General features: G+C 37.7%; 1 protein-coding gene and 1 non-coding gene across 2 annotated transcripts; both read right to left on the bottom strand.

Moving 5' to 3' along the window:
- Positions 1 to 1,394: 1,394 nt before the first annotated feature.
- LOC120629059 lies at positions 1,395 to 1,558 on the bottom strand. The gene has a single exon (XR_005658980.1). It is a non-coding gene; the product is annotated as a U1 spliceosomal RNA (small nuclear RNA).
- A 4,140-nt stretch (positions 1,559 to 5,698) lies between these two features.
- Positions 5,699 to 23,013, bottom strand: LOC120628861. Its single transcript, XM_039897509.1, has 10 exons — positions 22,432 to 23,013; positions 17,332 to 17,473; positions 15,841 to 15,978; positions 13,559 to 13,779; positions 12,689 to 12,781; positions 11,065 to 11,192; positions 9,517 to 9,753; positions 8,597 to 8,722; positions 7,715 to 7,884; positions 5,699 to 5,845 (listed from the first exon to the last, which is right to left on the bottom strand). Exons 1-10 carry the CDS (start codon positions 23,011 to 23,013, stop codon positions 5,712 to 5,714), a joined length of 1,971 nt encoding a protein of 656 aa, XP_039753443.1. The 3' UTR covers positions 5,699 to 5,711.
- Positions 23,014 to 23,697: the final 684 nt, after the last annotated feature.

The raw sequence follows: 23,697 nt of genomic DNA, 5'->3' as shown, positions 1-23,697 counted from the left end.
GCCATCAAGCGAGTCGCTGGAATTAGGTGGAAACAACCGGCCCAGGAACATGGATTTTGGAACTCCCTACAAAGTACATATGTTTAGCAGTGCACGTCAATCGGATGAACTGTCGGTTCGGTTGACGATAAGAGTGTAGTCCGGAAAAATAATACAAGTACACTGTACAGATCTGTTTGTGCCACGCGGATTGTACGCAAGCTTAATTTTGTTCGGAAATCATATGGTGTCGTTAGGTAACGCTTGCATCTAATAAGAAAGATAACTTCTAATAAAAACATTATTGCCCATATTACAAGGGTTACTGTTAAATGGTAGATCATTAGTAGATCTTTTTAAGTATCTTGAAGTGGACTCGCCTGAACTGCTGTATTTTCTCATCCATTAGGTAAATGATAATATCGAGGGCTAATAGAAGGGCTAATAGACTGTTTATCTATCAGGATCGGTTATACTATTTAACGAAGTATAGCTGTTAAAGATATTTTACATTCAAAATTGTGATGTAAGCGTTTTTAGGGCAGACTGTTGGAAACTATTTAAAGCATTTTCTGATTTAGTGAACTTCAAAGCAACAGTTTTAAAGTTCACTCAAGAGGGCGATGTAGGTACAGAGATGTACTAAATAAATTAAAAAATTAGAAGATCCAGAGTTACAGATATAGCTCAACAAATCGCGAAGCTTTAGTGCCCATGGTTAGGGAAAAAACTTGGTGTGCTGAATAGCGACCCCACACCAATTTAAACGCAGCGTTGATGGACCCCAACGAGATGAGAATTTGGTATTAAGATCTGCAGCGGAACAGACTATGTCAAACTAGACAAACTAAAAAACTGGACCAAATACAAAAAAAATACCTAAGTTCAGTATTCAACTTACATCGGTTGATGATGATAGAAATTTAGTACACGGTGAAGACTATATCTGGAATCACTGATTCCATAAAGAGGCAGAGATTCACTTGATTTTCTAGAAACCAAGTGCCAAATGCTTTCATAACAAAGATTTTCTTACTTACGAACTTTTAATCGGGGTAAGTGTGCGGGGAAATAAGAGGGAAGAATTTAAACGAGATGCAAATTCAAAACGATCCTGTTGAATTTGCCCTCAATACTCTTAATACAATCTGTTCACACGTCTTAAAAAACCCAAAATTTTAATGTTATTTTACAGCGGTTTTATTTAAAAAAAAAAAAAAGAACGGCTCGATAATGACTTACATTAATACCAAAAAAACTTATATAATAGAAAAGTTTTTTTTTGTCAAGTCATTGGTTAGCTAAAAATATTTAATAAAAATGATCCGAAAAACATATGCCATAATAATGTCACAATCTTCACTTATGTTTACCTAATGTCTGCCAAACGGCAATAACATAAAAATTAAAAAATGGTGGACCGCGCAGAACGCAAGTCCAACTACCAAAAATTACACGCACGACGTATCTCTGTGAGAGATAGTCACAAGCAAGCGTTGTCCAGTCGCAGTGCAATGACTGGCGCCGGCCCGGGGCAACCGCCTTCGTGATCACGGTACACCCTACGCAAGGTTAGTATGACTGTGCCGACTTAGCATGACCTTATATACTCCGGCCGCGGACTCTCCACAGCGCGATGCAATTAATTTTTCAGTGGCATCTGTCGGTAGGCTTGCGAATTATTTTAATGACGTGTCGGGTTGCTTGAGCAAAAAATTTGGAAATTAAATTTTTTTCAGCTTTAATATGAATAAAAATAATTATTGCACGTTTGTAGAAAAAAATCGTTGTTATTTTTAAAAGTGAGTAATTCTCTAAAGTGATTTTTTTGGGATTAATAATAATTCTATCATTCATCAGATTTGTCTTGATACATTGTAGACAACTTGTTTATTACACTCTTTGGAAATAAAATGACAAATAAATAAAAGTTACATTTTGTGGTTTTCAAAAATTAACAGATGGAATTTTCCTAAACATAAATAATATTATTTTTTGTAAGATTTCATTTTGGTATTGAAGATATCTTTGGATGAGTCAATAATCTTTCAGTACCTACTAAATAAAAGCTAAGGGTTTTGGCTGGTTGGTGATGAGTGTCCAGTAACCATCGATCGTAATGTTTTTTCCGTTCGCTGACAGTAACTGCTAAATCTAATGAAATAGGTTGGTCATTTTGAGACTTAGTTTTGAAATGGTAAGTTAAATTGACTACTTTTTGGGAAAAGGATGGTATACCTACTACAACTTCGCCTTCAAATTCAGTTTAATTTTTATATGTAGGTATCTACCTTCTCCTATTTTTTTTCGTTAACCTTTTTGTATAAACTTTTTAATGTAGGGTATGTTTTAAAAAAGGTAGCTAACGGGAAGATTGTTAACATAACTAAGAAAGGTTGGAAAAATATACTAAAACTAAAATGGAATTAGCGTAGGTAATTTTATGAATACCTAGGTATAAGCACTATGTAGTGTGATTCCCTAAAGTGTTGTCTGTATAGGACTTGCTAAAGCTGGCGGAATTTTCACAACTTTTCCGGTCTCTCAATTGCAGGACACACGTATTGACAGCGGCGATTGTACACACTAGTAGCTGTCAGCGTATGGTAACTCATTTACTGTAAAAGTGGTAAATCTGTGGAATGAATTGCCGAGAGATATAAGACAGTCGCAGACAGTAAATATATTTAAAAATCGACTAATAGAACTTTATTTATCTAATATGATATAGTGTTACATACACTGTTCTTTTGTATGTTTATATATATATTATATATATTTATATGTATGTATGTATATATTATAATTATATGTATTTAACTTAATTGTATCACTGGTTGCACTATCCCGTTTTCCCTAACCTAATTCTCTACCATAAAGGGTTGTTTGGAGGAGATCGTTTAAAGCGATAAGACCGCCTTTGCGCATCTTATATATATTTTTTATTGTTTTGTTTTTTCTTGTTTTCGCTTTTAATTTGTGCAATAAAGACTATCTATCTATCTATCTATCTGTCAGTAAAGTAGCAAAATAGAGGACAGCTTACTGTCCTAATGCACTTGATTTACACTTTGCAGTTTTTATGATCAATACTAAATATCTTTCTCCTATGATAGAGGAAGCTTTTGTCTAACAGTGAGACGTTAATGGGCTAGGATAGGAGGCCGTCCTAACCTTTGAGGCTTTTCTTGTAACAGTCCTGAGCCACTATATGAAGGGTCACAAAGCATCCGAAAAAAAATTACAAGGTTCTACCAAAAAAATCCTAAGAGAGTAGGATCACAGTTTACATTGAGAACCTGTGTGTTTTTCAAATTAAAGCATGATGTTTTAAGGAAAGGCATTTCCTGTTTCCCCCTTTATTACCTAAACCCAAAAATTAAATCTGCGTATATTAACACACTAGTAACGGATGCTATTTTGTGGCTCGGAAATAAATTATAGTTTCACAGCACATAAAAAGGTTCACAAACAAAGTCGTGGGTATCATATTTTAGTGGTGGTTACCCAGTGCAGGTTTAGATGCACAGATGTTTGTGAATACGAGTGAAAGTATAAGATCATTCTATTCGTGGGCCTGTGTCCATACTTTGTTTGTCAGAACTGTCAACAGTACGTAGGGCGACAGCGTATCTCTAGCCAGCCGAGGTCACTCCAGAGCCAGGCAGGTCGCCAAAGGCGCTGAATACTTCCACTGTAGGGATGCTGAGGAGCCAAGGTGTGCCAATCGTATTTTTCTGATATTCTTTCCCATCAGAGCCTCCTGCCATTTTCTGCAAAGAGGTAAGTATAGGCTTACATTGATATCTAGCAATAAGTTACGCTTTTTATTGCTTCAGAATCCCCTTGCTGATGCATGTATAATATTACGTGTTTTTTATGCAGGTTATCCAAAGCATTAAGAGAGATCGATTGCTCAATCTCTATAACCGCTTCTGGCATAGGTGACTACTTTTGCGTAGCTTTTTTGTTGCGGTGATTTTATATATTACACTTATTCTATCATTTAAAGTTTGTTCTTCTCGCGTCTTTGTCTTCAAGGATTTGTTTTCTTCAGATATAACGCTGCTGCTGATTATTTTGTACTCTTCAAGTATATCTTTGCAAAACTTAGGTACTCGTATTATATTGCTTCGTTGCTGCTTGAAAGAAGGACAAACTACAAAACAACCATTTCGCATTTCAAATATTATTATTTTTGGAACCATGAAGAATAACTAAATATTCAGAAGTTACAAACTTATCTACTACTTAAGTGAAATGGTATTCTTCGTCTACATGCAGCCTGTTGGCTTTGTAGAGGATTTTCGCAAGCGTGGAGCCAGTTTCGTGCAGCGAAACACAAACCTTCATAGCAAAATGGACCTAATCTCACTGATTAATTCGGTGCCAGTGGGTAGGACTTCGACTTTTTTGGGGGGCGAGTTCGAATCCCAGCACGCACCTCTAACTTTTCTAAGTTATGTGAATTTTATGCAATTAAAATATTACTTGCTAGCGGTGAAGGAAAACATCGTGAGGAAACCTGCATGCCTGAGAGTTTTCATAGCGTTCTCAGAGGCGTGTGAAGTTTACCAATCCGCACTTGGCATCAGCGAGGTGGAACTCGTCTAAACCCTCTTTATTAAATGGTGAGAAGATGGTGATGACATAGCACGTGTATCCCGAGGATCGAACTCGGTCCCCCGCAACGGTAGCCGAAGCCTTACCCACTGGGCTATCACCATTCTAAATTGCCTTATTATAATGGGTTTACGATGATAAAAATAACAATAATAGTAAAAATAAAAATCTTTATTTGGTACTGTTACAATGGCACATAAATACTGGCAAGGGTGGCACTGCAATAGTAAAAACTGTGCTACATGTACGAACGCCCACCTCGAGTTATATGTCCGTTTTAGAGACAATGCCTAAGGAAGTAACGCTTAATCAAGGATTCCTAGTTATGCATTACCTTTTACCAGTCGATTTTCACCAGGCAACTTATACAAGCTAACTTGTCTATGGTTCTTGCTACAAGATGCAGATCCTGTGTTTGTAAAAACAATATTTATCATTTTCCGTATGATTTAAGAAAAAAAAAATTAAATTTAAATTTTATCTATCTGGTAAGAAGAGTCAGTTTACGAGTTCCTTTAACATTACGCACTGCCGAATCGGTGTCGTAACTTTACCTGGCGCCTAACGTTCTTCATCATCTTAATTTAATTTAATTTAAATTTGATCAAGGCAGGAGATAACAATTATATCCCCCGATTATATCCCCTAACAAGGATATAATTAAGGTGTCCAACCCCTAAAGTTGTGCCCCTGGTCAACTGTTTTATGTTACCGGGGTAACATGGAACAGTTGACCAGTTGAACAGTTGATATATTATGAAAATAAGCTTTAATTTGCTATACTCCGCGAACAGCAGGAAAATCTGTATGGTGTAATTTATAATTTCTTCAATCCTTATACTCCACACCAAACAGATCTTCGGCAATGTACCCTCTACGCACGTTTCGCTCCGAAACCGGAGCATCCTCGGGAGATGTTGACTTTACAATGTTGATGGAGATGTTGATCTTAACAATTATACATTGTGAAGTCAACATCTCATGAGGATGCTCCGGTTTCGGAGACAAATACAGATTCTCCTGCTTTTCGCGGAGTATAGCAAATGAAGCTTAATTTTCATAATATAACATGGATTTCCGAAAAGTAACGCCTGCTTCTATTCAATATTTTAAACAGTTGATGGCAGCGGCGAGGCCACAATGTGTGGAGAGTAGTCGTAGGTGACGAGCTTGGCGGCTATGAAGCCACCGGAATAAGGCGCTCCGCGGTGGTACAGACCCGCTCCACTAAGTAGCGGTGAACCTGCGGTAGCAAATAAATAATTAAATAGGTATACCTACTACGACAATACACACATCGCCATCTAGCCCCAAAGTAAGCGTAGCTTGTGTTATGGGTACTAACATGCCTGATGAATATTTTTATGAATGATATACATAAATACTTAGTCATCATTAACGGTGACAGCCTAGTGGGTAAGGCTTCGGCTTTCCTTTCGTGATGACCGAGTTCGAGCCCCCGACCAATTTTTTTTCGGAGTTTTGTGCCTTTTCAATTTAAACAACACAGGCTTTAAACTGTGAAGAAAAACATCGCGAGGAAACTGCATGCGTGAGAGTTCTCCATAATGTTCGCGACGGCGGCGTGTGAAGTCTAGCCCATCTGCACTTGCTGCGTGGTAGACTATGGCCGTAACCCTTCTCATTTTGACAGGAGACTCGTGTCCTGTAGTGGGGGGTTGATGATAATGATGATGAATATTCATCAACGACCTTGGAACAGTGGTGAGTGCTGTGATTTTATGGGTCGAGGGCCCAGGTTCGATCCCTAGCAGCACTGCATAGCATAGGCAGACAAAAACTACAGCCCCGATTATATCCTCTGACAAGGGATAAAACTAACACGTGCACACCTACGAAAACACGGGCACAGGGAGTAATAGAAGTTTACCCACGTTTATTATTAGATATACCTACGTATTTGGATAATATTTCCACCTCGAATAGTTGATAAAGCTGTGGGAGAAGATAACATCTCAACAGGGCTACCACAGGCAGGAGACAAAAAATATAAGATAACGTTTCCAACTGCTAAATCACGGGAACATGGAATAAGAGAACTTTACCTCCGTTTGCTACTACACATATATTATTTGGATACTATTTCCACTTGTGCGCCAGCGCTCCGAGAGTTGACAAAGCTGTGGGAGAAGATAAATTTATGCCCTTTCCCCGGGAAGATAATTGTTTCCATACTAGCCCTGGTTAAAAAAAATGTCTAATAAATGTCCATACCAGCCGTTACTATAGGAATAAGCGCCATTATTGCTAGTGGGCCCAAAAAAACTGTCTCCGTTTTGAATTTCTTCCGGCTTGATTAGGTGGGAGCAGTGGCGTGCGTACAGGGTATGCACAGGTTATGCACTAAGCGAGCAGAAAATATAAAATGAAAAAAAAAACTCCAGTAAGAGTTATAAAAAGCCTACCCTTGAGTTTTCATAACTCTTACTGGAGATTTTCTTCATTTTATATCATCTGCATACCCTGTGCACACCCTCTGTGCACGCCACTGGGTGGGAGGCTTCTTCCGTGTCTAGTGACCACCCTAACGACAAAGGTACCGACTAGCGATTCAGCGCGTACGATAAAAAAAAGAAAAAAGTTTATTTCGGTAAGAAACAAAGTGGTATCAATATATCGCTGAAGCCTTCTTTTAAGAGTAGTATTACCTACCCCTGTGTCAGACTCCGCTCTTCCATTACAATTAAAATAAACTTAACAAATTACATTAATAGGAAGCTAGGTAAATAAACAAAACAAGAGATGCAATGAGGACAGACATACGATAACGCGTAGAAACCGATTAGACTTAAGGAACCGTTTAAATATAACTGCCGTACCCCAACTGGTGAGGTCTCTACCTTCTTAGATTGCATTATAACTCACTAACAGGCAAGATTGCAGAAAAGTCTTATTGTTAAATTTTAAAAAATGCTGTAAAACCCTTGCTCCTATGAATTAGCATCTTATGTCCTTGTGCACGGGGCCATTTTAATGTTCCAACTTTTTGTACAAGATAAGTAAGGAAGGGGCACTGCCCAGTCGAGAGACATTTGTAAGCTTAAGCTGAAGATACGAGTTTAAATTTATTTTCTCATGTATAAAAACGTACCTTTGCTAGGGTTAAGTGGCTGGATGTCTATAAACGGCACGGTGCTCTGCGCCGCGTCTGCTTCGAAGTCGCTGTGAGTGAACTCGACATATTGGTCGTGCTTAGAGTCCACAGGGAGGGGTGTGGCACTGCGCGTCGGTATGTCCGGTTTGATCAGTTTCAACTGAGACCTGAAACGGAGGAGTGTCAAAATTAAACGTTTTTCCCAACACCTAGGCCGTAGTCCATCGATATGGTAAAAGGGGGATCGGTGGACTTCACTTTGAGAACATTATGGTAAACGCTCAGTCATGCAGGTTTCCTCGCGATGTTTTCATCCACCGTTTAAGCGTGAAATTGAAACGCAACTAAATCCGAAAAGTTAGCGGGACGCCGAATTTCTAACCACTAATATTCTAGACAAAAGCATAGCGGTGTTGAGCCCCGTCACGCACCACTGACTTCGGAGTTACGTGCGTTTTTAATTTAAGAAATTAAAATATCACTTGTTTTAAACGGTGAAGGAAAACTTCGTGAGGAAACAAACAAAGCATGCCTGAGAGTTCTGCATAATATTCTCAACGGTTTGTCTACAAATCCGCACTTGGCCAGCGTGGTCGACTGCGGCCTAGAACCTTCTCATTCTGAGAAGAGACCCCGCGCCCTGTAGTGGGCCGCTAATGGGTTGATGATGATGAATATGCTAGAATTAAATTAAATATTCATGATTTTATGTACAAATTAGCTGTGTCCGAGTTCTTCGTCGGGTGTTTCTTACGGGTTTTTCAAAATTCCGCGGGAGCCGTTGGTTTTCCGGGGATAAGAAGTAGCCAATGTTACTCTCCGTACTTCCAACTTACTCCATGCCAAAAATAAGACAAATAAATAAACAATATAACTTACCGAGGAAACTCGGAGTCTTCGGTGTCATATATCCATTGACTATTTTGGGGTGATAGACGACCTGTCGTATAATTGAAAGGTGTTGATCGTATCTCTAAATGCAAATGGCTACCGCTCATTCTGAATCTGAAAATAATATAGATAATTTTTTTACTATCAATAAACAAAATAAAGCCACGAAAAATAATACAGAATAGAGCAAAATGAAGTATTGTTTTCGGTCTACGAGTTTCTCACTGCTGGTAAATTATAGAAGACAAGTACTAACGACTAAGACATCGTGAGCACCATCTACAGTCAGTATCAAGGATTAGAACGATGCAAAGACCTCCCTGTTTTAGTCGTTATCACGAGGTTTAGCAGGTTCGAACGTCCAAACAATTTTGACACATTATTAACGCTAACGTAGTGTTTATTTTGTCTTCGGGTAGCGACAAAATACGGTTAAAATCTGGGATTATGGTGATTATATTCTTTGTCCAAAATCTGGAACAGAATTTGGAGTTATAGGTATCATACCTACACTTCAATACACTCCATATTGGAAAGTAGGTATGATGCAACCTACTAATAGGTCCCTTTGGTACCTAATCCTAAAACCAAATGATAGTGTAGTGGTAAAAGCTTCGCTACGCGGGAGAAATTATAGTGCACAAGATTGTCACGTGCGCAAACACAAGTGCAATATTTATCCCTTTTCTCATAGTCCGATGGGACCGAAAGGACATGAGGCGCAGGACCGACAGCTGTACGTGCTCTCCGAGACACGGGAATGAATAACCGCCAAATTCTAAATTCCGGGCTGGTACTAAGAATGTTATAGAAAACCCCAATAAAATTCATTAGCCCGACCCTCGGAACAAAACCCAGTTCCTCATGTTTGAGGTAATGGGTTATTAGTGATGATGATATTTCATTACCTGACGCCAGTTAAGACGTGTCCAGGTGGTGATTGTAGTTTATTCAAATCGATAGCTCTTTTCTCGTAAGACAGCATGTGGTAGTCTACTCCATATTTTATATCGTCATCTGAAGTGAAGGTCCGTAACGGTACCAATTCGTCATTCGTGATTGAGCCTCTCTTGCCTAGTTTTCCTTGCCTTATCTGAAGGTAGAAAACTTGGCCTTCTTTGACAATCTGTAAACCAGTAACCACCCTGAAATTAGAAATGTTAATTTGATCAAAAATACATTTAGGTAGCTAGGTTTTTTCTTACTTATCTTATAATGTAAATAATTATTATTATATAATAGACTACACAGCTTTCTCTATATCATTTCTTGTGCGCTTTGTCTTATTGTTACTTGTCCAGTATATTCCTAAACTAATTCAGTGATACTGCAGTTTACTACATCTTCAGGCATTCCTCATTTGTATAACTCTGTTGCTGATAAAGTGCTTACGAGGATTAGACGATGCCTGCTAAAATCCAAGTTTGAGACCATAGCCTGAGGTTTACTCTTTTTTGAAAATATTTCCACAAAATTTGGATTATTTGACTGAATAAGTTTTACAATACTTATTCAGTCAAATAATCCTTTTGTTACTGTATGTGATGTACGCGACCGTAACAATAGGTTACTTTCTCCGAGCGGGTTTCTTCGTGCTTGGAGACCGAAGTCCAATCATTCGTCTTTGAAAGTTGTACGGTCATTATTTGTGAAAACTTCGCTAGCGCGATGCTGGCGATGTTGTGGCGCCATCTAGCTTGATGATGCGGAGACCGCCACGTTACTTTATAGTGTAATGTTTATTTACAAATTGTTGAGGAACTTACATAAAGAATATCTAAAAGTATAAGTAAGCAAAAATATACTTAAGAAGGGTAGGAGTACAGAATTTAGAACATACACACGTCTAATATCAAAAACCACTCCACTTTAGTATGGTTTCCCGAACAAAGGTTAGTCACTTCATACCATTGGCAGTTGACAGTGATTATTTAACCTCTAATGTTCTTAAAGTTCACCATCAAATTGGAAAATGGGATAGTTTGTGAGCTAGCAATCTGGGGGTGCAAAGTGAGACGGGCGCGGAGCGTTTTCACTGTTTTTGGACACAATAATGGCTCAAAGTGGATTCTGTATGGTCTTAATTAAATGGAAAGAAGATTCAACAAAATATGGACAGCCGCAGGTTCGTCAATGACAACAATAGAAATCTTAATAACTATGTCTTGTAATTGAGATGACAACCCATTTTTATATAATACATGCGTGTGTTTGTTACCTATATCCGGCTCTAACGTTGAACATACCTATATCAGATCTCCCGAAAAACTGCTGGTATAAAATTACCCGCGGCATTACAAAAATAGCATTTTAACAAATGCAGCTTATACCATCGCTACGATGTATACCATCTATCAGACGAAAATCAGATTTTAAATTATTTAAAAACACTTATTTAATGGATTTGAAATTATGAGTACCAAGTAATAAATGACCTTAAATTCTAAGAGGCTTACTTATTTTTCTGAATATCTGATGTGGTGTCCCAAAGGTTGAAATAACGATCAGAGTACGGACCGTATTCTTCGCAGATGCACATGCAGTAAGAACACTGCCAGAATACCCAACTCCGCCAAGAATCCACCTGGGGACAGCGTAATTAGAGAATTGTCAAGGGTTAAACACTAAACTTAACAAAACTCATTATGTAGTTAGTGATTATGTTTTCTTAAATATGAAATGTTTCTGGCAAAACTAAAGTTGTTATCTTCTAGGCTGAAAATAACAGCGTTAGCGTAGCTGAAAAGGTATGTCCTTTTCAAACACAATGCTGTTCAAATCGGTATGTTTGACATAGGTACAGAATTGTCCGATATTTATAAATCTATTTGCATATGTCTTAGTTTATTATTTTAGCTGATATAATTCAATGTTTTCAATCCTCCTATACTTAGAGGTTTTCCGCATTCTTTCTTTTTTTAAACCATAGTTATTTTCATAAACTGACTTTATTAGAAAATTCTTGTCCAACGAATCTAGAATATTGACTGAACAGTAGGTACGCTTACAAGATTTGCTCGCTCGCAAGGGAAGAGTCGTTTCCGAGTATCAAAATACTTGAAAATAAGAGCAACATGGATGTTATTCTTATGTTTTAAAGCTCAAATTTGTATACAATTCTGCAGCTCTTGCCAGAACTTTGTAAAATAAAAAATTTAAGTACGGGATTTGTACAAAGATTTAAGACTCTTAAACCGGTATTATTAGGCCCATTTAACATTGACGGTATAGAGTTAATAATATGCGGAAAATACTCCTCGATTGCGAGCGCTATAGATGTAATAAAAGGGGCGATGAAAGCTGAAGTAATATGTTGGAATTGGACTTTCCTTTCCGTGGATCTCCGGAAAGTCCATCTCCGAAGTCCTTCCGTGGATGTGCGTGGACTCGGTCCACGCACATAATTCCAAAAAGTTGGAGAACTTTTTGGAATCATGTGCATTTCAAGCAATTAAATTTCTATACGCTTTAGTGGAACTGATGATGAAGAACATTGATGGCTACCGGAACTAAGTATACAATCTGTGGAAACCTGTTATTATTATTTATTTATTTATTTATTTCCAACTTACGACTAGTTTACAGGAATTTCCTAATGCACTAGCGTAGATACTGATGCCTACCTACACACTAAACTTTACCAGAGTAGCAAATGCACCACAAAGCAACCTTTGTGAGTTCAGTCAGAGTACAACAAAACAGATCCGTTCTCTCCGCTATGTCGTGTGTATTAGTTTTAAGTCAACCAATTTGTTAACTATTCAGTATCTACAACTGTTGGTTTTCCAATTAAAGAAAAATAAAATAAATAATTTGTATAGCACGGGTTGCGCGATTATAGTATATGGCTAAGCAATTTATGCACATCACAATAAAAAACCTGACAGTGAACTAAAACGTAAAGGGTGAAGAACAGTTTACATTTGGCTAACTAAGATACTTGCAAAACTACCCACACAAAGCGTGAATTTTTTTTTATTACAAAAAAGGAACCGACTTGTGTACTTGAACCGAGTTAACAAAGTCGGTTCTTTTTTGTTAATTTTCTTTTCCAATAATTCATCTTGTAATTGGTGTTACCTTAGTCGTACCGCGATCGCAACTGCCAATATTTCCAAATTGTTTACCGTTTTCAAACTGGATCCACTCATATCGACGATTGCTATTCTGGCCCTGTGAATACAATAATTATATAATTTTGACGACCGATTGGTGCAGCGGGCAGCGACCCTGCTTTCTGAGTCCAAGACCGCGGGTTCGATTCCCAAAACTGGAAATGAAATTTTTAAAATTTGCTATATTACGTACGTATTTTTTATTTTTAATCAAAAACCTAAAATCATAGTTTCATGGATGTATCTTGAAAAATAAATTGATAAAAGAAGGATTTCAATTTTCATCCGCCTCTTAGGATTGGAAGATGGATGCGGATGTTGCTCTGTTAATAGACAATGGTTTTCCACTTACCATCAGATGGGCCATCTGGTTGCTCCGTCAATTATTACTATAAATAAATAAATATACTACGTCACACACTTCGCCATCGAGCCCCAAAGTAAGCGTAGCTTGTGTTATGGGTACTTAGATAGCTGATAAATATTTTTATGAATATAATACACGTAAATATTTATAGTGCACTGTGAAACATTCATGTTCATCACACAAACATGTTCCAGTTGTGGGAATCAAACCCACGGCCATGGACTCAGAAAGCATTTCACAGTTAGGTAATTGCTCTTCATAATTGACTTGGACTCAGAAAGCAAGGTCGCTGCCCACTGCGCCAAACGGCTGTCAGTAGATTAAATTAATTTAGTATTTGTTGTTATAGCGGCAACAGAAATACTATACAATAAAACCTGTAATGGTTCATGATATGTAGACTGCTGACAGACGGACATACAATATTGGAAATGGAAAAAAACATCTCGCAAAACGTTCATTTCTTACCGCTCTGCAGACCCACATTTTAGAGTCGATGAATTTACAATTCATGATCCTTCCTTTGCAAGCCGCTTGTTTGCCGCATAGCTCGGAGCTGTATTGGCAGCTCTTGTGGTCCGTCCGCTGGAAGTGCGAGCAGCCCTTCCAGCAGGAGTGTCCCGAGTGTATGTCCACCTCGTTCGCTACGTAGCCTTGCAGCAAACGGGTCACTTCCTCGTATGTTTGACCTGGATTTTCCGAAAATAAGTTAACTCAACATAGATAGTGATGAACATGATTGTTTTTCAGTGTTTATGTTATTCAAATTTTAAATTCAAATTCATTTATTTGCTTAGAACATGACAAAATATTATACACGTTTAGTCGCAGTCTACGACATGCAAATCTTAATTTACTCCTACATCACCACTCAATTGCAAAAAATATTAAAAATAATAAAAATTAAAGAATGTCAAAAAATTCAAAATTCAAAATTCATTTATTTCAAGTAGGCCTAATACAAGCACTTTTAAAACGTCAAGTCTGTCCGTGTGTAGTGATTCTACCACGTTCGGAAGGCAGATTCTACCGAGAAGAAGCCGGCAAGAAACTCAGCAGTTGCTCTTTTCCAACATCAAAAATTTACATTTTACATTTTAACATTCATTTTTCTATCTTGTGAGAGATGAAAGCGGAGGTCATGATGCTTCCAAGCAACCTTGTCATTAAGAAACTCATCAATTGTATAATAAACTCGCTGTAATAAATGTGTTTTAACACATTCTTTAAACTTATGCATTGGTAGGTCCAAAATTACCTTAGGAATCATATTATAAAAGCGTATACTCAATCCCACAAATGACTTCTGCACCTTTCGCAGACGATATGCAGATGTCACTAATTTATGACCATTTCTTGTAAGTCGACTGTTTATATCAACTATTTGTTTATAAAGACTAATATGTTGTCTTACAAATACTATATTGTTATAAATATATTGTGAGGCTACCGTAAGTATACCAATTTCTTTAAATTTTTCACGGAGGGATTCACGTGATTTAAGTTTATATATTGACCGTACAGCTCTTTTCTGCAATATGAATATAGTTTCAATATCAGCAGCTTTGCCCCATAATAAGATCCCGTAAGACATCACACTATGACGCGAATTAAACAAGTCTTGCTATTTCTACGTCAGTAATCTGTCTAAATTTCCTGACGGCGTAGGCAGCCGAGCTTAGTTTACCTGCTAGTGTATCTATATGGGTACCCCACTGAAGCTTACAATCCAAGGTCATGCCCAGAAAAACTGTGGAATCTTCCATTTTTAGTGATTCTCCATTTATTATTATATTTTTAATAACTTTCTTTACATTTGGTAAAATAAATCCCACACACTTAGTTTTTTTTGCATTTAAAAGTAAATTATTGACAGTAAACCAGTACGACACATGCGACATAGCACGGCTTACATCGTCAGAGTTGTCTCTACCTCTATCAGTTTTAAAAATTAGAGATGTATCATCTGCAAACAGTACAATGTCACAGGTTTCACTGACATGGTGTGGTAGATCATTTATATACACCAAAAATAGAAAGGGACCCAAAATTGAACCCTGTGGGACACCCATTGACGTAGCCGACCCCTGCGACTTAATGTCTTTTATGCAAACCCTTTGGGTTCTGTCATTGAGATAAGAGGCAACCAAATTTAGTGCAACGTTTTTGATACCATAATGGGCTAGTTTAAGAAGCAAGGTTTTATGATCAACACAATCGAATGCTTTGGATAGATCACAAAAAACACCAATGGCATTCTGCGAACGTTCCCAGGCATCGTACTCATGTTTTAAAAGTTTAGCGCCTGCATCCGTGGTGCTACGACCTTTAGTAAAACCGTACTGCTCCGGATGTAGTAAGTTATATGTCATATGCCGGTACTAACAAAACTGCTGCAAATAATATAGAGTGGTCAGTTGCCAACAGTGGCGTGCATAGAGGGTATGCACGGCACTGTTGGCGAGTAATAAAAACTTAAGGTTAGGCATTGTAAGAGTTATAAAAGCCTACCCTTAAGTATTTTTAACTGGTACTGGATATTTTCTTCGTTTTATATCATTTGCATACCCTGTGTATACCCTCTATGCACACCACTGACAGATTGGTAGTCGCAGGGAATGGTAACAGCACAAAGTACCCTACTGCCCGTTCTCCGTTATACTTCCTAAGTCGCCTCGTACGACACCCGCGGGTAGGCGAGGGTCGCTGACATCTGCCGTCACCATACTACATATGTAACTATAGTTTACCTAGTTGACGGTCCTCTTGATCACATGCATACAAATCTCTGTCTGCTTTATACAAAGCGGCCCGTACAGCGTCCGCTGTGAGAGTATTCCGCTCTTCGTACCGTTTCCTGGCCAAACTAGCTTCATATGTGAAGTTGCCTGGAATAATAAAACATATTTATTTATTTATTCAATTACAATTCCATTACAATCTTTATGTATATATTTTTTGTGTGCGTGTGTTTGTCACTGAACTCCTCCTAAACGGCTAAACCAATTTGAATGACTTTTTTTTGGTATGCGTTTGGGTGGCACCCTGGATGGTTTGGATTCACAAATCAGCTCGACAGATGGCGCTGGGGTCCGCTAGTGTTAGATAGATTACATAGTTATTATTTTTTTTAAAAAGAATGTCAATGTAATGTTTACATTTGAAACGTAACCCTGTGAGGGTGCTGTAACCAGATTGAGATGCGGACTTATTATTGTCAATATTAAATACTTATTCTCATTTAGGAAGTCGTTTATTTAATAATAAGCTTTCTCCAGCAAGTAATGTTTTAAGGATTTTGTAAATTAGTTTATACTATCTTTGTCTTTTATATGTTCCGGGTTTTTTTGTAAATTTTTATACAAATGGGGTTTGGGCCGGTGCTGTGGATTTTAATTTAGATGGCAGTAGGACCAATTTTTGTTTGCGCATGCGCCGCAATGTATGCTGCCGGGGCATGTCTTGGAGTTTTTAAAAACATCAGGATGTTATCGTACAAATTTGCATGTTTCGAGTATCTCAAATGAGGCGCACAGCTTTATGTGTTTTTCATATTTTTTGTACGCATTTTTTTCTGTTATTATTGCATATTGCCATCGTTTTTATCAAAGAATTCAACTCCGATGAAAATAGAGTAGAAATTGAAATAGAAAGAGTATTTATTTGCTTATTATATGACGGGCAGCGCTCGGGAAACTTCGTGACATCTTTTCGTCCAAAATCCTTAGTTCCTGAAGACTTTAGGATATGAAACGTGGTACAAAGTATATTTTATCCCACGTAACTATGGGATACACCGACGGTCGATTAGCGCAGTGGGCGGAGACCCTGCGTTCTGAGTGCAAGGCTGTGGGTTCGAATCCCACAACTGGAAAATGCTTGTGTGATGAACATGAATGTTTTTTAGTGTCTGGGTGCTCATCTGTATAATATAAATATATATTTCTTTAATATTGCTGATGAATATTTTTACACTTATACTATATAGCCTTCTATATAAATAAATATCTGGTGCTTATACGTAAGCACCAGATATTTATGTATATAGAATTCTTAAAAATATTCATCAGTCATCTTGTATCCATAACAAAAGCAAAATGGGTTATATGGCGATGTGTATTGTCGTAGTATATTTATTCAAAAGCATTCTTGTTTATCACGCAAGCATTTTCCAGTTGTGGGGACCACCCACGGCCTTGGACTCTGAAAGCAGGGTCGTCAAATTTACCTTCAATATTTACCTTTGCCGTATATCCTCAGCAGCATCCAAGAGAACTGCATAATGGCGAAACCCTTGATCTCCGTAAGGGCTATCGTGTTATACATATCGTAGATCAGTTGATGGGTGGACATTTTGTAGTTGCACAGGTTTGGGTGGTCCTCCTGTATAGACCAACAATATTAAAAAAAAAAAAAACTTTTATTTCTCACATCACTTACATTGTTACGTTGTTAGTATTATATTATGTACTTAAAATCGTTGTCAGCACAGAATTAAGGACATTTATTTTTATTCCACTACAAGTTAGCCCTTGACTGCAATCTCACCTGGTATGTGATGATGCCTAAGAGATAAGAGGGTTCGATTCCCACAACTGGAAAATGTTTGTGTGATGAGCATGAGTATTTTTCAGTGTCTGGGTGTGTATGATGAATATTCTAAGTATTTATGTATAATATTCATAAAAATATTCATCAGTCATCTTAGTACCCATAACACAAGCTATGCTTACTTTGGGGCTAGGTGGCGATGTGTGTATTGTCGTAGTATATTTATTTATTTATTTATTTAAGATGGTGGCGGGTTAACCAGTTAGGGAGTATCGAACACAAAATCGCTAAGCACGTCTTTGTCGGTAGGTTGGTAACAAGCCACGCCCAAAGCCACCAGACCAGACCAGAGAAAATGCAGAAATTATAAATTCCCAGATTGTTCCTGCCGGGAATCGAACCCGGACCTACTGCTTAAATTCACACCGTTGTGCCAGATTACTCATTCAGCCATTATTTTATGAAGTGCATTGTGTCCAAACACTGTGAAAACGTCCCGCGCACGTCTTACATCACATCTCCGGAATGTTTTCTAATTTTTTAAACTTCTAGAACTTAAGTAATTACTGTCAACTGCTTAATGGTATCTAATGGCTAACCGCGGTTCCGTGATTTTTGATCTTTCAATAGTAGGTAGTTGTGTACACGGCTTCTGTACGTTCTTAATACTATGGTTGTTACTTTAGTTAGTCAGTAATTTGTGTTAAGAATAGCTGTAGTAAGTGGAAATAATATCCAAGTTATATATGTACAACTAGCGGACCCTCGCGACTTCGTTCGCGTATGAGTCAATCTAAAACCTAGAATAGATCTAATGCTAACATTATAATCAACGTATGCTAGCTATCTATTATTTTACGTGGTTAGTAAAATGTCATTATTTTAGTTGATACATAAATCCATCCATACATCCATCCTCACAAACTTTCGCATTTCTAATGTTTTTAGGATGCCACCATCTTTAGATTGTACCCGTGTTTTGATTGACGAATTAAAACAAAAAGCGGTTTTTGTGACCTAACAGTTAGACGTATAGCCTCCCAGACTTTTTTGTAGGTAATAATTATGACACACATTATTTTTATGTACCTATTATCAATCATTTTCGCGGCGTACGCCAGTAAAGCTCCAAGTCAAGTATGACATCTTTAACAAACATCGGTATATTTCAGCTAATTTACAGGACACCATAATAAAATAAACTAAAACCTTACGCATGAGTCACTCTGTTCATTAGTGAAAATCGTACAAAAATCCGTTCGGTAGTTTTTCGCTGACACACTTTTCAGGTCCTCAACTAAGCCTATCCAAAAAAACACGATTATCTAAAAAGCGAATTGCGCGGATTTTGAAAACAATTGCGGAAAAATTGTGATGCTATCCTGTTGAAGCTGTTTGCTTTTCCGAGATAAAAAGAAGCCTATGAGTTATTCCAGACTATATTGTATGTCTCTGCCAAAATTTAGCGGACCATCCGTTGTGGCGTTAAAGTGAAACAAACCTGCATCCATCCATCCATACATACATACATCCATCCATACATACATTCTAACAAACTTTCGCATTTATAATATTAGTAGGGCGGTACGCATGCATTCGTTGCCCCTTTATGCCTTGCGACTTGCTGTTTTCAGTGAAGAGTTATGCCCTTTATCTTCGAGAACATTTATCAGATCTTCCTTAAAATTACAGAATACATGCTTGATAGTATGCACTTTGAAATAAAAAAAGAATTATTAAAATCGGTAAAAATTTAACAGAGCTGAACCAAAATTGATAAAAATTTCCATCCCATTTCCGGAAGGAAACTTATTGTTTATCGGGAAAAAAAGTAGACTATATGTTGACCCGAATGTCAGCTACCACTATACTAAATTGTATCTAAATCCGTTCAGTAGTTTTTACGTGATGCCCAGACAGACAGACAGACAGACAAAAATTAAATAAAAATCTGTTTTGGACTCAGCATCGATTATAAAGCATCCCCCTGTCAACATTTTCAAAATATGTATATTAAATTTACAGAAATCTTCCAGTTACAGTTTTTTTATAAGTATAGATAACATATGAGTAGGTATATACTTGTTGACTACCTCTCATCTCTTAGTTACGAAGACGTGGAAAACCTTTTAAAGCGTATTATATAATTACTTGAAGCACATCTATTACTCGATTACACATTCACACACACACACACACACACACACACACAAACACACACACACACAAACACACACACACACACACACACGTACACGTTGTGTAATTTACCTAAATTTCAGTGTACTTATTCTAAACTGCAACTTACATCTTTTACGCATATAACGGATATTTTTATTGAGCGGAGTCTTCTGATACAAGTGTAGTACTACTACATCTAAAAGAAGGTTCCAAACTTTCAATCTTATTAAAACTGAGAAAATAAACTATTTTGATTTTTTATTGACATAGAAGGTAGTACTTAGATAATGTCGGATATTTGAGATTCTAAAAATATAAGGAAAACTTTAGCGATTAATTTATTGAATAATGCGTCCCCGTTGCGAATACCTACTCAGAAATAGATACCCACTGTTGTCGAATTTGGTTATCGTCTAAACTTTGACTTCGCCACGCTCGAGATTGCTTATCTAAGCAATTATTTTCGTTCAAAAACTCATAATTTAGGCCTCAATAAAGGAAAAAAAATAACAAAATTAATAGAAGGTATTACGTAGGTATCTTCTATTTTGTTATTTTTTTTTGTTTCGGATCCAATACTCATTTATTAACTAGATGTTGAACGCGGTCTTCGTCGCGTTGTTTACGGTGCTTCACAAATCCCGTCGGAACCATTTGCTTTCCCGGGATGAACAGTAGCCTTTGCTACTTCGTTGATTGGTTGCTTCATTAGGGCGTAAACGAAGGACAAACAAACAAGCAAACTTTAGCGTTATTAACATAGTATGGATTTAGTTCCAAAGATGGCACTTTATATGATGATGCGTATATCAGGTACTAGCTGTTGCCCACGACTTCATCTGCGTTTGATTTTGTTATTGATATAGCATTAAATTTAGTTGTAGATTTCAAAAAAGTTAAAGTATTCAGTATGGCTAAGCTGTCCGCTGAGGAGTTCTGTCTGCTATCTCCTACCACAGTTTGGGCAAAATTAAACACATGTTATAACCTCTATCTATAGTACAAATATATTTATTGAAATCGGTTATAATTTGTTGGAGTTATGGTGTAAAATCGTCAAACACTCATCCCCTCTCCCAAAGGAACCGAGCTTAATGTCGGGATAAAAAGTATCCTATATTACTTCTAACACTTCCAAGAATATGTGTACAAAGTTTCATGAGGATCGGTTAAGTAGTTTTTGCCTGAAAGCGTAACAAATAAACTTACATACACATTTATAATATTAAGGAAGGAAGGAAGGATGTACAGGAAAAAATGTGTACAATACAATACCTAACAATAAATGAAGCTTAAATCAAGCTTGAAAACTATGTGCTACATCTAGCTTTTAGTCGCGAAAAAATATGAAACTACTACTAACTTTCCCAACTCTTTGGGAATTTATAATTTCTTAGTTGTCTCTAGTCTGGTCTGGTGCGAGGTTTTGGCCGTGGTTACCACCCTACCAACAAAGAAGTGCCACTAAGCGGTTTAGCTTACCGGTACGACGCCGCGTAGAAACCTATTAGGGATGGGTTAAAAATTACTGCAATATTCTGCAGAATCTGCTTCGATTAGGCGTTACTTATTGAGGAATTACCTTTCTAGTCGTAGGTAAAAACGGGCATTAGCAGTTACTCCTTTCCAACATCAACAATTTGCGATTTAATATTTATTTTCCTATCTTGTGAGAAATGAAAGCGGAGCCGGATGCTTTCCAGGATTGAACCAATCGGTAATTTGAGACCTACAAATGGGGGCTCCCCGGAAACTTTGGAATTCATTATTAAATTTTTACTGACCCAAAAAGTCGCGGTTTTTTTACCTTTGACGTGTCTGTGTGTGTGTGTGCGTGTCGAAGTATTCTTAGCTATGTTTGATTAAAATCCGTCCAACTTGGCTGCCGCAACAAAATGGCGCATTATATATTTTTTCACACTTCTCGCAATATGGGTATCAGATGAAAGAGCTCGAATAGTTTCTAGCTCTAAAGCCGGGGTTTGTTCAGTTATAAATTTATATATTATTTCTGGTTTAGTTTGGTGATCACCTTAACGAGAAAGACTCACCGCCCATTAGGGGTATGCGTTTAAAATAACCCTAACAGGGTAACCCGTAACTATCTTAGACTTGAAATACCCTTTTTCACGAAATTTTAGAATCGCTTTAATTGGATGCCTAGTGATGTACGTGTGATGAAGTAGGTGATTCCTTAAGAAAAAAAACGTTTCACGAACTCTCATGTGATTCTTATGTAAAGTTTAGGGGCCAAAAACTGACACTTGACTGATAAAAAAAATAGAAATTCACACAACCGGAACACTTAATCGCTTAGCGGCACGTCTTTGTCGGTAGGGTGGTAACTAGCTAATAGGCGTTACTAACTCAGGACTTTGTTACATTATCATCATCATCATCAGCCAATGTGCGTCCACTGCTGGACAGAGCTACTGCTGCTACTTGAAAGAGGCCTATCTCTTTCAAGTAGCGTCAACTTTTCCTATTTTCGGGCCTCCTCATCCAGTCCACTCTCTATCGCTGAGTGGCTCTTAGCCTTCTTATGAGGTACATCACTTACTACCAATAAATAAAAAAATTAGTATAATCGATAGGCAAATATCTCAAACCTGTATATCGTCCAGAATCAAATCTAAGATGCTGCGTCCTAGTAACTTCTCATTCGGGGGCACGATCAGCGCATGTATGCCCTCCAGCTGACCCGGCAACGCCAAGGGATTGTGGCTGACACACCACTCCGCGAAGTCTTCCAACGTAGATCGCTCCAAGAAGTTCTGCAGTCCCAAGTAGCTCCTCATCCGCCGATCGTAAAGCGCGACTCTATCTAGTAGTGTTATCATTTCGCGTAGCCCCAGTTGCAAGTTTGTGCGGGTCCCAGCCGTTCTCGCCAATAGCATCGCAACGGCGTTCGACTGATCTATTCGACGTTCTAGTCGTTGGATGGTCCGAGTAATGTGATCCAGTCGTCCCAAAACAATTTTTTCATTTTGGTCATCGACCGTTTTCACAGCTTTTTCTAGAAGTGCCAATGTGGGTAGCGCCTCCGCATCTAATTCTTCGTGAATTTCGCCCCATGCACCTAGAACTTGCTCTACTACTGCTTGGCTGAGTTTGATCACTTCGATGACTTCCTCCATGGAGCTGTGCGCTGCGGTTATCAGCAGTAGGAACGTCAGCACGCGGATATCCATAACGGCGGTTGGAATCCCACTGAGATCTCACGCGAGAGCAAACGCTAAATAAATTAGCCTAACAACGACCAATATTATTCTGATAGATTACAATTTATTTGTCTTTGTATGATGTAATTTACACAAGTATTTTTACTAATTTGTGTATTATTTAAATTATTATATACTTATTTTATTAGTTGCCTTTATACTTTATTAAACTAAGTAGTTAGTTTGATTCGGATTACACCTATTACTATTCACATCATTATATCTCGCGACTTCGTCCGCTTTTAAGTCAACCTTAAAATATAGATATGCTGTCGCGGACTTTTTGATAAACCTTTTAAGGGGGAACAGCTTTGTCATACATGATTTTATCGAAACTTTACTAACTAACCGTTTACGCAGCGCTTGATTTTGAAACATTCTTTATTGGTGCAATGCTCCTATTGGTCTCAGCTTGATGGTATGTAGCCTTCCACGATAAATGGGCTATAAAAAGTAAAAGAATTTACAAATCAGACCAGTGGTTCCAGAGATCATCGAATTCTAGTCAAAACAAACAAACAAAACTCTTCAGCTTTATATATATAGTAGGTATAACATAAGAAAGCAAAGAGTTTATTTTGGTGTCGGATTAAGAAAATTTTTTTCGCATTTCAATGTTCGGGGAAGGTGATTAATCTGCGACACATCGGAGTC

The sequence above is a fragment of the Pararge aegeria genome, chromosome 13 (genome assembly GCF_905163445.1).
Source record: "Pararge aegeria chromosome 13, ilParAegt1.1, whole genome shotgun sequence".
In the NCBI taxonomy this organism is placed as follows: Eukaryota; Metazoa; Arthropoda; class Insecta; order Lepidoptera; family Nymphalidae; genus Pararge; species Pararge aegeria.
Note: the sequence above shows the minus strand (reverse complement) of the source record. Positions and strands in the feature narration are given on the sequence as shown.

Coding starts and splice junctions, on each gene's coding strand:
- LOC120628861 (XM_039897509.1), bottom strand. CDS start 23,013: ATGGATATCCGCGTGCTGACGTTCCTACTGCTGATAACCGCAGCGCAC. Junction 9,754..11,064: donor TCAGATATTCAGAAAAATAA/GTAAGCCTCTTA, acceptor TTCTAATTTCAG/GGTGGTTACTGGTTTACAGA. Junction 5,846..7,714: donor GCCACTTAACCCTAGCAAAG/GTACGTTTTTAT, acceptor TTGCTACCGCAG/GTTCACCGCTACTTAGTGGA.